The 14,506-nt window shown below is 40.1% G+C and overlaps 1 protein-coding gene across 1 annotated transcript in view; it reads right to left on the minus strand.

The window, feature by feature from the left end:
- plcb3 (phospholipase C, beta 3 (phosphatidylinositol-specific)) overlaps positions 1 to 14,506 on the minus strand; it is a 272,787-nt gene that overhangs the window by 112,723 nt on the left and 145,558 nt on the right. Inside the window, exon 20 of the mRNA XM_033983597.2 lies at positions 13,479 to 13,633. Within this exon, the coding sequence (XP_033839488.1) occupies positions 13,479 to 13,633 (155 nt within the window). The remainder of the gene's footprint in view (positions 1 to 13,478; positions 13,634 to 14,506) is intronic.

Below are 14,506 nucleotides of genomic sequence, written 5' to 3' on the forward strand. Positions count from 1 at the left end.
TCATTTTGATACATTAATTTTTTTCCACATGAAAATACAACTTGTTTTGCCAATCTTGAATTTTAGGCCATAGTTTGATGAGTGTAGAGCATCTATTTAGTCTACAACAAAGTCCAGTACTCTGAACCCCATTCATTTCAATGACACATTTATTATGTTACCACGGTGACATAGTTGCAGACAGAGGTATGTTCTCATTGGCTTTTTTGTTCAGTTTGCCAAGCCAAATGTCCATGCCAAATTTCAGATGTTTACGTCAAAGTAATTTTTTTGGTCCAATTCAAAAGTTCAAGGGGGCGCTGTGGAGCAGAAAAAAATCTGACATATGTAAATTGTATATCATTTTGTGTAGATCAAGATTTTAAACAAAATGTATATTAATGCCGGGAAATAGGACACTGCATGTGTGAGTGATGCACATTTTAACACTTCAAATTATTGATTTTTTTTTTGCAGGCTGGCCACACCCACATTTTATGATGTAGAAAAATCAAAGGCAGCTCCCTATAATCCCACATGGGTCTAGTTCATTTTGACCAATTTGCATGTTTCTTGAATGAAAATCCAAGGCGCAAAAAATCCAAATGTGAGAGGTAAAATTTTGAAAAAATGGGGTTCCGCCCACAATGGCCGACTTCCTGTAGGGTTTAGGGTGGGGTCATAATATAATTTTTTACTTGTCTTGACATGTTCTATGTTTGTACCAAATTTCATTTGTCTACGATGAAAAAGGTCTCTCATTGACGTAATGCATTTTGATTTTTGAGGTGGCGCTAATGAGTCATTTTGAAAGAATAATTTTTTTGAACATCAAAATAATAAATTTTTCACCAAACTTGAATTTTGGGTCCAATAAATTTGAGTTTTCGTTAACGTTCAGGGGGTCAAAAATGACTTCAAAGCGGTAAGTATAATAATAATAATAATAATAATAATAATAATGGAAATTTTTTTTCCACCCATTATTTTTCTCCTAAACCATAACAGCTACAGTCATGTGACTTTCTCACATTGTGCCCCATCACAAATAAGGCCCCTGTGATTTTTTTCACACGTCCACGTCAAAGCGTTTGTCTTCTACGAATTTTTGAAAATGAAATTTGAAGAGGGCGCTAGAGAGCCATTTTGTGAGAGAGTGCCTTGATTTGCATATCATTGCGTTCAGCTCACAAATGTGCATAAACTGCTGTATTAGCGTTTTCCCAACAAAAAATGTGTGAAAGAGAAATATTTTTTTGAAATATTCCAAAAATTATGATTTTGTTGAAAATTCACCCTGACCACACCCAAAGTCATAATCAAAATGTAATTGATAATCTTTAATCACACATGGGTTTAGTGGGATTTGGCCAAATTTGAAGTGTTTGTGATGAAAACTGGGCGAGAAAATGTCCTGAATGCGAGGGTGTGCACTTTTGTCGTTCCCGGGTTTGATCCAATATGGCCGACGTCCTGTACATTTTAGGGCGGGGCCATAATATCATTTTTGTCATGTCCCGACATGTTCTATTTTTTGATGTGAGTTTCGGATTTTTACGTTGACTTTTTTCCGAGTCGGGCTCCCATAGGCCCCATGAAAATCAAAGTTTGAGGTGGCGCTACCGAGTCGTCTTTCGTTATTTTTTCTCGGGGTCTTTTGTGACAATTAGAGCTCGTCGAGTTCTAATTTTTGACACCACTCACTGCCATGTCGGGGCGTGTTTACTACTTGATTTTTGCCATTTTCCACGGCTTCCGGACGCGGTTTTAATGAGTCCCTCGCCGGGACGGAGTCCCAGGCTCGGGCCTAATAATGGAAACGCATTTTCCACCCATTATTTTTCTCCTAAACCATAACAGCTACAGTCATGTGACTTTCTCACATTGTGCCCCATCACAAATAAGGCCCCTGTGATTTTTTTCACACGTCCACGACAAATCCATTGTCTTCTACGAATATTTGAAAATGAAATTTGAAGAGGGCGCTAGAGAGGCATTATGTGAGAGAGTGCCTTGATTTGCATATCATTACGTTCAGCTCACAAATGTGCATAAACGCTGTATTAGCGTTTTCCCAACAAAAAATGTGTGAAAGAGAAATATTTTTTTGAAATATTCCAAAATTTGCGATTTTGTTGAAAATTCACCCTGACCACACCCAAAGTCATAATCAAAATGTAATTGATAATCTTTAATCACACATGGGTTTAGTGGGATTTGGCCAAATTTGAAGTGTTTGTGATGAAAACTGGGCGAGAAAATGTCGTGAATGCGAGGGTGTGCACTTTTGTCGTTCCCGGGTTTGATCCAATATGGCTGACGTCCTGTACATTTTAGGGCGGGGCCATAATATCATTTTTGTCATGTCCTGACATGTACTATTTTTTGCTGTGAGTTTCGGATTTTTATGTCAACTTTTTTCCGAGTCGGGCTCCCATAGGCCCCATGAAAATCAAAGTTTGAGGTGGTGCTACCGAGTCATCTTTCGTTATTTTTTCTCGGGGTCTTTTGTGACAATTAGAGCTCATCGAGTTCTAATTTTTGACACCACTCACTGCCATGTCGGGGCGTGTTTACTACTTGATTTTTGCCATTTTCCACGCTCCGGACGCGGTTTTAATGAGTCCCTCGCCGGGACGGAGTCCCAGGCTCGGGCCTAATAAGAAACCAAGGAAGAACAATACCCCTCGCCATCACTTTGTGAATGGCGAGGGCTAAATATTGATCAGTAATGCTGTAATGAGTGTCCTATTTTAAGATTATTCACTTAGTTGTAGATCCCAAATTGAGATTAAGATTTTCCATCCTGTGAAAAGTGTAACGGCTCACGTAACGGAAACACGGAGCTGTGTGACGGCGTGAGTGTTAATTTCAAATTAATCAAATGTAATTGTTTTGAATATTTAAGCATGTTTTATTATTTTGTGACCAATATTGTACAATTGTGATTTATTCAGAGGGGAGATAGCACTGTCCAGGGTCTTCGGTGTGCCAAGTTGTTCTGGGCAGTTTGTCCGCCAGTTTAATGTGAGTTGAAGTTCAAGGGTTGTTAACTGTACTTCCCTTTCTATTGTACCGTTGCATTTGAATGTAAACTAAGTAGTGTTATTCTATGTTCTGTTATAGGATAAGCCCACTACTGTTGTCTTTTGACTGTTTTCTTTTGTCATATGTGTTTTTTTTTTACTGTTGATTGTTACAGAGAAACCTTTTTTTTCAAACCAAAATTTAATGCTGTTCTCCTGCTGGGGACAGTCGGGGAAATAAAAGATCCACATTAATTAATTTTTTTGAGTTGCTGGTGTCTGGTCCATACATTTTTCACCTGGCCAAAATTGACGTTTCATTAACGTTCAGGGGGTCAAAAATGGCCTCAAAGCGGTAAGTATAATAATAATGGAAAAAAAACATTTCCACCCATTATTTTTCTCCTAAACCATAACAGCTACAGTCATGTGACTTTCTCACATTGTGCCCAATCACACATAAGGCCCTTGTGAATTTTTTCACAAGTCCAAGACAAATCAATTGTTTCCTATGAATTCTTGAAAATGAAATTTTAAGCGCTACAGAGCAATTTTGTGAGAGAGTTCCTTGATTTGCATATCATTGCGTTCAGCTCACAAATGTGCATAAATGCTGTATTAACTTTTTCCCATCAACAAATGTGTGAAAGAGAAATATTTTTTTGAAATATTCAAAAAATTGCGATTTGGTTGAAAATTCACCATGACCACACCCAAAGTCATATGCAAAATGTAATTGATAATCTTTAATTACACGTGGGTTTAGTGGGATTTGACCAAATTTGGAGTGTTTGTGATGAAAACTGCGAGAAGATGTCCTAAATGCGGCGGTGTGTGCTTTTCTCATTCCTAGGTTTGATCCAATACGGCCAACTTCCTGTAAGTTTTAGGGCGAGACCACAATATTATTTTTGTCATATCCTTACATGTTCTATTTTTTAATGTAAGTTTCAGATTTTTATGTTGACTTTTTCCAGGTCGGGCTCCCATTGGCCCAATGAAAATTAAAGTTTAAGGGGCCGCTACCGAGTCATCTTTTGTAATTTTTTTCTCTGGGTTTTTGGTGACAATTTGAGCTTGTGGAGTTCTAATTTTTGATACCACTCACTGCCATGTCGGGGCGTGTTTACTACTACTGTTACTACTACTACTACTACTACTGTTACTACTACTACGGCCATTTTCTGGTTTTAATGAGTCCCTCGCTGGGACATCGTCCCAGGCTCAGGCCTAATAATAATAAAATAGCCGTACCTAAGTATGGTAAGCATAATAAGTGATAATACTAATAGAAAGCAATAGTATGGGCAATTGACCAGAAAACAAAACACACCTCTAGATCTCATTCTGCTGTCTGCTCCTGGTGTTGTTCCTAGTTGTCCTGTCCCCCACGTTCCCGGACACTGGCTCCCGCTCTGCTCCCCGTCCCGGTGCCGCCCACACCCCATCTCCTGTTCCCCGCCTAATGAACTTATCTACCTGTATTTTGATTCACAAACTGTGAATAAACACCGTAACACTTTCCCGAGTCCTGCACTATTTGGTCCGCTAAACCCACCCTTACGACAATCGGTTTATTTTGTCTGTATATATATATATATATATATATATATATATATATATATATATACACACACACACACTGCTCAACAAACAACAGGTGCACTAGAGGGGCAACAATAAGACAGCCCCCAAAACAGGAATGGTTTTCCAGGATGATACCTCTGTTATTTTTCCCTCCTCATCTCTTCCGGCAGATTTTTTTACTGACTGACTTTTTCCTTTGGCTTGGATCAACACTATTGATAGCATGGTGCGGTACCTCGACTCTGCAGAGGTTGCACAAGTGGTCCAACTCCTTCAGAATGGCACATCAATACATGCATTTGCAAGAAGGTTTGCCACATCAATACATGCATTTGCAAGAAGGTTTGCTGTGTCTCCCAGCACAATCTCAAGAGCATGGACTAGATTCCAAGAGACAGGTGGTTACTCCAGGAGAGCTGGGCAGGGTCGTAGAAGGTCCACAAACCCTCGGCAGGATCGGTATCTGCTCCTTTGTGCAAGGAGGAACAGGATGAGCACTGCCAGAGCCTTACAGAATGACCTCCAGTGGACCACTGGTGTGAATATTTCTGACCAAACAATGAGAAACAGACTCCACGAGGGTGGCCTGAGGGCCCGACATCCTGTAGTGGCCCCTGTGGTCACTGCCCAGCACTGTAGAGCTCAACTGGTATTTGCCATAGATCACCAGAATTGCCAAGTGCGCCACTGGTGTCCTGTGCTCTTCAATGATGAGAGCAGGTTCAACCTGAACACATGTGACAGACGTGAAAGGGTCTGGAAGCGAGCGAAGAATGTTATGCTGCCTGCCACATCATTGAGCATGACTGGTTTGGTAGTGGGTCAGTGATGGTCTGGGGAGGCATATCTCTGGAAGGACGCACAGACCTTTACAGGTTATATAATGGCACCCTGACTGTCATTAGGTATAGGGATGAAATCCTTGGACCAATTGTCAGACCCTATGCTGGTGCAGTGGGACCTGGGTTCCTCCTGATGCACGACAATGCCCGACCTCATGTGGCCAGAGTATGCAGGCAGTTCCTGGAGGATGAAGGTATTGATACCATTGACCTAAACCCAATAGAACACCTCTGCCAGGTTGCTCCTTAGACTGTCCAGGAGCCCAATAATGTCCTGGTCCAAATCTGGGAGGAGATCTCCCAAGACACCATCCATCGCCTCATTAGGAGCATGCCCTGCCATTGCCAGGCATGCATACAAGCACGTGGGGGCCACACTAACTACTGAGTATCATTTAGAGTTGCTATAATGACATTTTGGCAAAATAGACCCATCTGCTGCATAATTTTTGTCAGTTTAATTTTTGGGGTGTCTTTGGTTTAACCCCTCTGTAGGGAGATTGTTTTAATTTACATAAAATCATGTGGCATCCTTTTGTTACTAATAAATTACTTTCTCATTATTTTTGCCTTAAAGAGTTTATTTGTGTGTTCTTTATGGACTTCATGATTGAGCATTGGAATAGCTTTCTTCTGAAACAGACGCAAGACGTTTGCACTTCAACGCAATGTAACAAATATGGAACAATTAAAGATGTATATAACAAATTTAAGGTCTGTTCTAAAACATTTTAACCTATGAAGAATCCCAACACATTTGCTAACCTTTTTTTTTTTTGGTAACTAAAATGAGGTTGCCAACCTCATAAATAATTAAAGCCGCAAGCGGCATCGAACGGCCCTCGCGGGCCGTGCTTCGCACTCGGCCGACCCGGCACTCCCTGTGGGTGGCGCTGACGCGCCACTCGTCCCTTTTTTATTGCGACTTTGGGCTGCACTTGTCACCAAACAAGTCAAAACACATATGAAGTGCTGATGCACAAAATGCAAAAACATGGGTTTTCCAGGCATCGCCATGGCAACACCGTGCAAAATACACACTTGGCCCCAAGGACATTTTTGACGGTGACGACCTGAAGAATCACTGTGCCAAATTTCCCATTCCTCAATGAAGTGAATAAATCGTTATTAGACTTTGAAATGCATGAAAATTTGGAAATTAAAATAAACTTTGCATGCGCAAACGGGAGCAAATTTTGACTTTTGAAAATTGCAAAAATTCCATCGGAATTTTTGCGGCTTCGCCGCACGGAAACCATAAAAAGGATCATCATGAATTGGATAACTTTTGATGCCCCACTTGTCTAGATGATGTACAGTGAATTTCAGCCTTGCAGGTGAAGCGCCTTCAGAGGAGTTGACGAAAATGCGAGGTCAGCGAAAACGCTGAGTCGGCATTTTGGAATTTTCAATTCAAGATGGCCGACTTCCGGTGCGTCCGAGGGCGTGGCCATAATAATCTTTTTTGTTTGGCATCACTTGAAGAATGCATGTCCCGAATTTCGTGGCTGTATGAAAAAGTTGACGTCGACGTCTCCCATTGACGTCAAAAATTTGACTTTTGCAGGGGGCTCTGTCGCGCCATTTTTTTATGTCCAATGATGCACCACATAAAAAAATAAATTTTTCGCCAGACCTGAATTATGGGCAAAATTTGGTGAGTTTTGGAATATGTTCAGGGGGTCAAATTCCTGCTCAAAAAGCAGAAGAAGAAATAAAAATTAAAGCCGCAAGCGGCATCGAACGGCCCTCGCGGGCCGTGCTTCGCACTCGGCCGACCCGGCACTCCCTGTGGGTGGCGCTGACGCGCCACTTTCCTCTGTTTTATTGCGGCTTTGGACTCCGTTTGGCACCAAACAAGTGAAAAGACATCGGAAGTGCTGATGCACAAAATGGTAAAATTTGGCTTTTTCCAGGCATCGCCATGGCAACACTGTGCAAAATACAAACTTGGCCCCCTGGACATTTTTGACGGGGACGACCTGAAGTATCACTGTGCCAAATTTTATGTCCGTCGTTGACGGTAATAAGTCGTTATAAGACTTTGAAATGTACGAAAATTTTGAAATTTTCCCATTAGCATAACATGGGCGCTTTCGCGCATCGCCATGGCAACCCAGTGAAAACTATGACATGGGTCTGATTGACTTTTTTGATCAGGATGACATGAAGAGTCATGGTGCCAAATTTCACATTATTCCATGAAACTAATATTTTTCCCATGAATGGGAAAAATTCAGAGGATTCCCATTAGGATAACATTGGCAGTTTGGCACATTGCCATGGCAACACGGTGCAAAAGACGACATAGGTCTGATTGACTTTATTGATTGGGATGACCCAATGGAATTTTGTGTCAAATTTGGTAACATTTGGGAAAACTAAATTTTCGGCCTTCCATACAAATATATTAGATGTTCTGTAGGGGGCGCTATCGCGCCAATTTAGTTTCTATCATAATGAGTAGCTTTAGGCCCAAAAGTTTTACAACTGATTCGAATTTGAGCCAAATCGGACTTTGCATGCGCAAACGGGAGCAAATTTTGACTTTTGAAAATTGCAAAAATTCCGATGGAATTTTGCGGCTTCGCCGCACGGAAACCGTAATAGGGATCATCATAAATTGGATAACTTTTGATGCCCCACTTGTCTAGATGATGTACCGTGAATTTCAGCCCTGCAGGTGAAGCGCCTTCAGAGGAGTTGACGAAAATGCGACGTCAGCGAAAACGCTGACTCGGCATTTTGTAATTTTCAATCCAAGATGGCCGACTTCCGGTGCATCCGAGGGCGTGGCTATAATAATTTTTTTTTTTTGGCATCACTTGAAGAATGCGTGTACCAAATTTCGTGGCTCTACGCCAAAGTTGACGTCGGGACGTCTCCCATTGACGCAATGTATTTTGACTTTTGCAGGGGGCGCTGTCGCGCCATTTTTTTATGCCCAATGATGCACCATATAAAAAAATAAATTTTTCAGCAGACCTGAATTTTGGGCAAAATTTGGTGAGTTTTTGAAAATGTTCAGGGGGTCAAATTACTGCTCAAAGAGCAGAAGAATAAAAAAAAAAATAAAAAAAATAAATTAAAGCCGCAAGCGGCATCAAACGGCCCTCGCGGGCCGTGCTTCGCACTTGGCCGACCCCGCACTCCCTGTGGGTGGCGCTAACGCGCCACTTGTCTCTTTTTTATTGCGGCTTTGGGCTGCACTGGTCACCAAACAAGTCAAAACACATTGGAAGTGCTGATGCACAAAATGCAAAAACATGGGTTTTCCAGGCATCGCCATGGCAACACCGTGCAAAATACAAACTTGGCCCCTCGGACTTTTTTGTCGGGGGCGACCTGAAGAATCACTGTGCCAAATTTTATGTTCGTCGTTGACGGTAATAAGTCGTTATAAGACTTTGAAATGTATGAAAATTTGGAAATTTCCCCATTAGGATAACATGGGCGCTTTCGCGCATCACCATGGCAACCCAGTGAAAAATATGACTTGGGTCTGATTGACTTTTTTGATCAGGATGACATGAAGAGTCATGGTGCCAAATTTCACATTATTCCATCAAACTAATATTTTTCCCATGAATGGGAAAAATTGGAAGGTTTCCCATTAGGATAACATTGGCACTTTGGCGCATTGCCAAAGACAACATAGGTCTGATTGACTTTATTGATTGGGATGACCCAATGGAATTTTGTGTCAAATTTGGTAACATTTGGGAAAACTAAATTTTCGGCCTTCCATACAAATATATTAGATGTTCTGTAGGGGGCGCTATCGCGCCAATTTAGTTTCTATCATAATGAGTAGCTTTAGGCCCAAAAGTTTTACAACTGATTTGAATTTGAGCAAAATCGGACTTTGCATGCGCAAACGGGAGCAAATTTTGACTTTTGAAAATTGCAAAAATTCCGATGGAATTTTGCGGCTTCGCTGCACGGAAACCGTAATAGGGAACATCATAAATTGGATAACTTTTGATGCCCCACTTGTCTAGATGATGTACAGTGAATTTCAGCCCTGCAAGTGAAGCGCCTTCAGAGGAGTTGACGAAAATGCGACGTCAGCGAAAACGCTGACTTTGCATTTTTGAATTTTCAATCCAAGATGGCCGACTTCCGGTGCGTCCGAGGGCGTGGCCATAATAATCTTTTTTGTTTGGCATCACTTGAAGAATGCGTGTACCGAATTTCGTGGCTCTACGGCAAAGTTGACGTCGAGACGTCTCCCATTGACGCAATGTATTTTGACTTTTGCAGGGGGCGCAGTCGCACCATTTTTTTATGCCCAATGATGCACCACATAAAAAAATAAATTTTTCAGCAGACCTGAATTTTGGGCAAAATTTGGTGAGTTTTTGAAAATGTTCAGGGGGTCAAATTACTGCTCAAAGAGCAGAAGAATAAAAAAATAAAAAATAAAAATAATATTTTTAGCAAAAACAATATATCCGATAACATTAGAAACACATATTATACGTTTTTTGAAAGCTCTGGACCTTCCCCACGTCACCGTGGGGTCAATGGCGAATGACGAGCGCTAACGCGCTCGTCATTCGCCATGACGTCGGGGTCCGCCATTGACCTCCCATTGACTTCCATTCATTTTAGCAGTTATAAGTATGGCCCATGCCTGCGGCATGGGGGCTTGGATAGGGCTCGATGCCAGGAGTGTGCTTGGGGACATGAGCGCTTCGCGCTGCGTCAGCGTCAACACTGAGTCAATGGGCTTCGCCCATTGACTCAATGTTGACGCTGACATGCTAGCAAGAACAAATATGCAAGCCCTTGCCTACAGCATGGGTTGCTAGGACACAGGAGTCTGTGCAAGGTCGCGGTGCTGCCACGACCTTGCTTCGCGCGCAACTTCGTGAAGACAGTCTGCAACGATGAGTGCTTCGCACTCATCGTTGCGGAAGCAATAGGCCCTACGCCCTGTAGGGGCTCGGGCCTAATAATAATAATAATAAAAAAAATTAAAACTGCAAGCAGTGATAAAGGCCCTCGCCACCCCTTGCGACCGCGGGGTACATGCCACAGTGAAGAGCCTGCCTTTCGTTCCCGACTGAGTAATACTACTCCATTCATTCCAATGAGACCATTTATGACATTGTCACGCCTGAACGGTTGGAAATAGAGGTATGTCTTCATTGGCTTTTTTGTTCAGTATGATGAGAGGAATATGTTTACAAAATTTCAATGGTCTATGACAAAGTAATTATTTTTCATCCCAGTTAACCACAGCCCATGTATTTCAATGAGAAATGTCAGACGTTGCCATGGCAACACCTTTCAAAATAGAGGTATGGTGTTATTGACTTTTTTGTTCAGTATCAGAATAGGGATGTCCATGCCAAATTTCAAATGTTTGTGACAAAGTAATTTTTTTGTGTACCATTTAAAATTTCAAGGGGGCGCTGTGGAGCAATGTAATATTTGACATATGTGAATTGCATGTCTATGCACTCAGATGAAAATTTTGAACAAAATGTATATTAATGCCGGGAATTAGGACACTGCATATTTGAGTTACGGGCCATTTAAAACTGCAAAAAACATCTTTGCAGGCTGGCCACACCCACATTTTATGATTTAGGAAAATCCAAGACAGTTCCCTATAATCCCACATGAGTCTAGTTCATTTTTACCAATTTGTAATTTTCTTGAAAGAAAATCCAAGGCACGAAAAATTCAAATGTGAGAGGTAAAATTTTGGAAAAATGGGGTGTCGCCCACAATGGCCGACTTCCTGTAGGGTTTAGGGTGGGGTCATAATATAATTTTTTACTTAACTTGACATGTTCTATGTTTGTACCAAATGTCATTTGCCTACGATAAAAAAGGTCTCTCATTGCCGCAATGTATTTCAAATTTTGAGGTGGCGCTATTGAGTCATTTTGATACGTTAATTTTTTTGAACATCAAAATACAAACTTTTTTGCTAATCTTGAATTTCAGGCCATAGTTTGATGAGTGTAGAGCATCTATTTAGTCTACAACAAAGTCCAGTACTCTGAACCCCATTCATTTCAATGACACATTTATTATGTTACCACGGTAACATAATTGAAAATAGAGGTATGTTCTCATAGGCTTTTTTGTTCAGTATGATGAGAGGAATATGTGTACCAAATTTCAATGGTCTACGACAAAGTAAGAATTTTTCATCCCAGTTATCCAAAACCCATGTATTTCAATGAGAAATATCAGACGTTGCCATGGCAACACCTTTGAAAATAGAGGTATGGTGTCTTTGACTTTTTTGTTCAGTATAGCAATAGGGATGTCCATGCCAAATTTCAAATGTTTATGTCAAAGTAATTTTTTTGGTCCAATTCAAACGTTCAAGGGGGCGCTGTGGAGCAACTTATTGTCTGACCTGTGTAAATTGTATATCTATGTGTTCAGATCAACAGTTTGAATAAAAAAGTATATTCATGCCGGAACGTAGGACACTAACTGTGTGAGTTACATGCAATTTAAAACTGTACAAAATGGCTTTTTTCTTTGCAGGCTGGCCACACCCACATTTTCATACGTTAATTTTTTTGAACATTAAAATAAAATTTTTTTCACCAATCTTGAAGTTTGGGTCCAATAAAATTTACTTTTCGTTAACGTTCAGGGGGTCAAAAGTGGATTCAAAGTCGCGACCAAAATAATAATAATAAGAAGAAGAATGGAAACGCATTTTCCACCCATTATTTTTCTCCTAAACCCTAACAGCTACAGTCATGTGACTTTCTCACATTGTGGCCCATCACAAATAAGGCCCCTGTGAATTTTTTCACACGTCCACGACAAATCGCTTGTCTTCTACGAATTTTTGAAAATGACTCGATGTTGACGCTGACATGCTAGCAACAACAAATATGCAACAACAAATATGCAACAAATATGCCTACGGCATGGGTTGCTAGGACACAGGAGTCTGTGCAAGGTCTCATCGTTGCTTCGCACTCATCGTTGCGGAAGCAATAGGCCCTACGCCCTGTAGGGGCTCGGGCCTAATAATAAATTATTTTATTGTCTAATAATATTCCCAAGAATTTTACATCAGTTACTTGATCTAACATCATTGATTGTAAGATTTATTTTATCTTCCTCCTTGTACCAAAATCATGTACTTAGTTTTTCCCCAAATTATTAATAATTGATTTCGATCAAACCAGCCCTTTACTTTAGCCATTTCTATCTGCAACCACTCTAGTAACTCTCTTAAATTCTGCCCTGAACTGTGGTGTCATCCACAAATAACAAATAATTTACATTTCTGGCTACTTCACAAACCTCTGGAGACCAATTTTCTTTCAAAGTTTCTATCAAAGTCCTCAAAAAGTGAGCACGATCTCATGTATGCTCCACACTATCTCTGAGTCCAGAGAGGAAACTGAGGCCGTCTGACAACAGTTATTCTGCACAGGCTTGACTTTTTTGTGTTTGTCTTTCCTATCATTAAAAGTTCACTTAAATTATCAGATAGAATTCCACAAATAGCAAAACATGACCAAATGAAACAGCTGGGTTTAGGGTAGTTTAGCCACTTCACAAGCTGATGTTAAGAGCTCAGAAAATCGCATTTACTCTTGCTGCAGCCATGACAACCCCCAGGAAGTAGAGACTTCTATTTTAGAGAGTTCTGTATTGATGACATCACATCAAGAACAATTGTATCCAAACGTTCAGCATAATGAACACATTTTCTGATACTTTAAACATGATTTCAACAGAATAAAGGTGTTTACTTATATTTTTGCTTGTCAAATAATAATTTATGTTTACATTAGATGAGTTTGTTTCAGCCTAGTGTCCAATATGGTTGTTAGGGTACCCCCTGGTGTGATGTCATGATTTACAACTAAAAAGTAAAATTTGAAAGCTAAAAAAATGCAAACTGGAAAAAAAATGCTAACAGTTTTACCTAAATCTTAAATATAATATATAAATATAATCTTAAGTGTATTTTTAGTAAAATGAGTAGTCTAACCTGTCAAAGGCACTTTAACTGGACTGATATGTATACCATTATTCCAGTCCTCACCTTGATTTTGATGGTGTTTGCCACTATGCCATCCACAGTGTCCTCAGTGAAGGGGTCAAAGCACTTGTCAGTTCTCCTCATGAACTCGGGTTTGAGCAGATACCCACTGTGGCCATTGTACTCGAATACTCCCATGTTGAGCTGCATGGGGAGGTCTGGGGAGAGGAAAGAGAGTATATGACATAAATACATTCTAAATCATAAAATAGACAAAACATTAAATAATTGAACATATGAAAAATTATATTCAGATCAGATTACCTTTTTAATGTAAAGTGCCTAGGCACATTGTGGATGCTGAAGGCTGACCACCAAAATCTGTTTACTCTGCATTTATATGTAGAGGTGGGTAGAGAACTCAGTTACATTTACTTGACTTTTTAAAGAAATTGTACTTTTTGGAGTAGTTTTCTGACACCATACATTTATTCCTACTTATTAGTAGTAATTAGCAATATATTCTACTCAAGTAAGAGTACTGTTACACTGTCAAAGTTGTGGTTACTCTTCTCACTATGAGTAAATAGCAAAAGCTTTGTGTTGACAATTAAAAAAACATTTGAACATTTGTTTTTCATGCACTTCAGATATGATTTAGTTTGACAAAACAATAAATAACACACACAGTCTGGTATTTTGAAAGGATAGGCACAAAAATGAGACAGATCAACTGTTAAGTCCAGACAGTTACTCTTACTACTTGATTAGTCTTTTTGCCAAATACTTTTTCACTTTTACTTAAGTTACTTACGCAAGTAAAAGTATAAAGTAATAGATTATGAAATTAGTACTTTAATGCACTTTGTACATTTACTCTACTACTAACTCATTGCTGAAGTTTTTATTTGTGTCAGCTCACAGTATCAAGGAGATTTTCATTTAGCTGTTTTTTATTGTTTAGATGACGATGTGGAAATTCTTAAACCTAAACATGTCACTAGTCTAATGTGTTTTTTAATAATCACATGTACAGGGCAGTGGGTGGGGATAGGTAGGTGAAAACAGAAATTGTTTGAGCAGACAAGCCT

This window comes from Periophthalmus magnuspinnatus, chromosome 18 (assembly GCF_009829125.3).
Source record: "Periophthalmus magnuspinnatus isolate fPerMag1 chromosome 18, fPerMag1.2.pri, whole genome shotgun sequence".
NCBI lineage: Eukaryota > Metazoa > Chordata > Actinopteri > Gobiiformes > Gobiidae > Periophthalmus > Periophthalmus magnuspinnatus.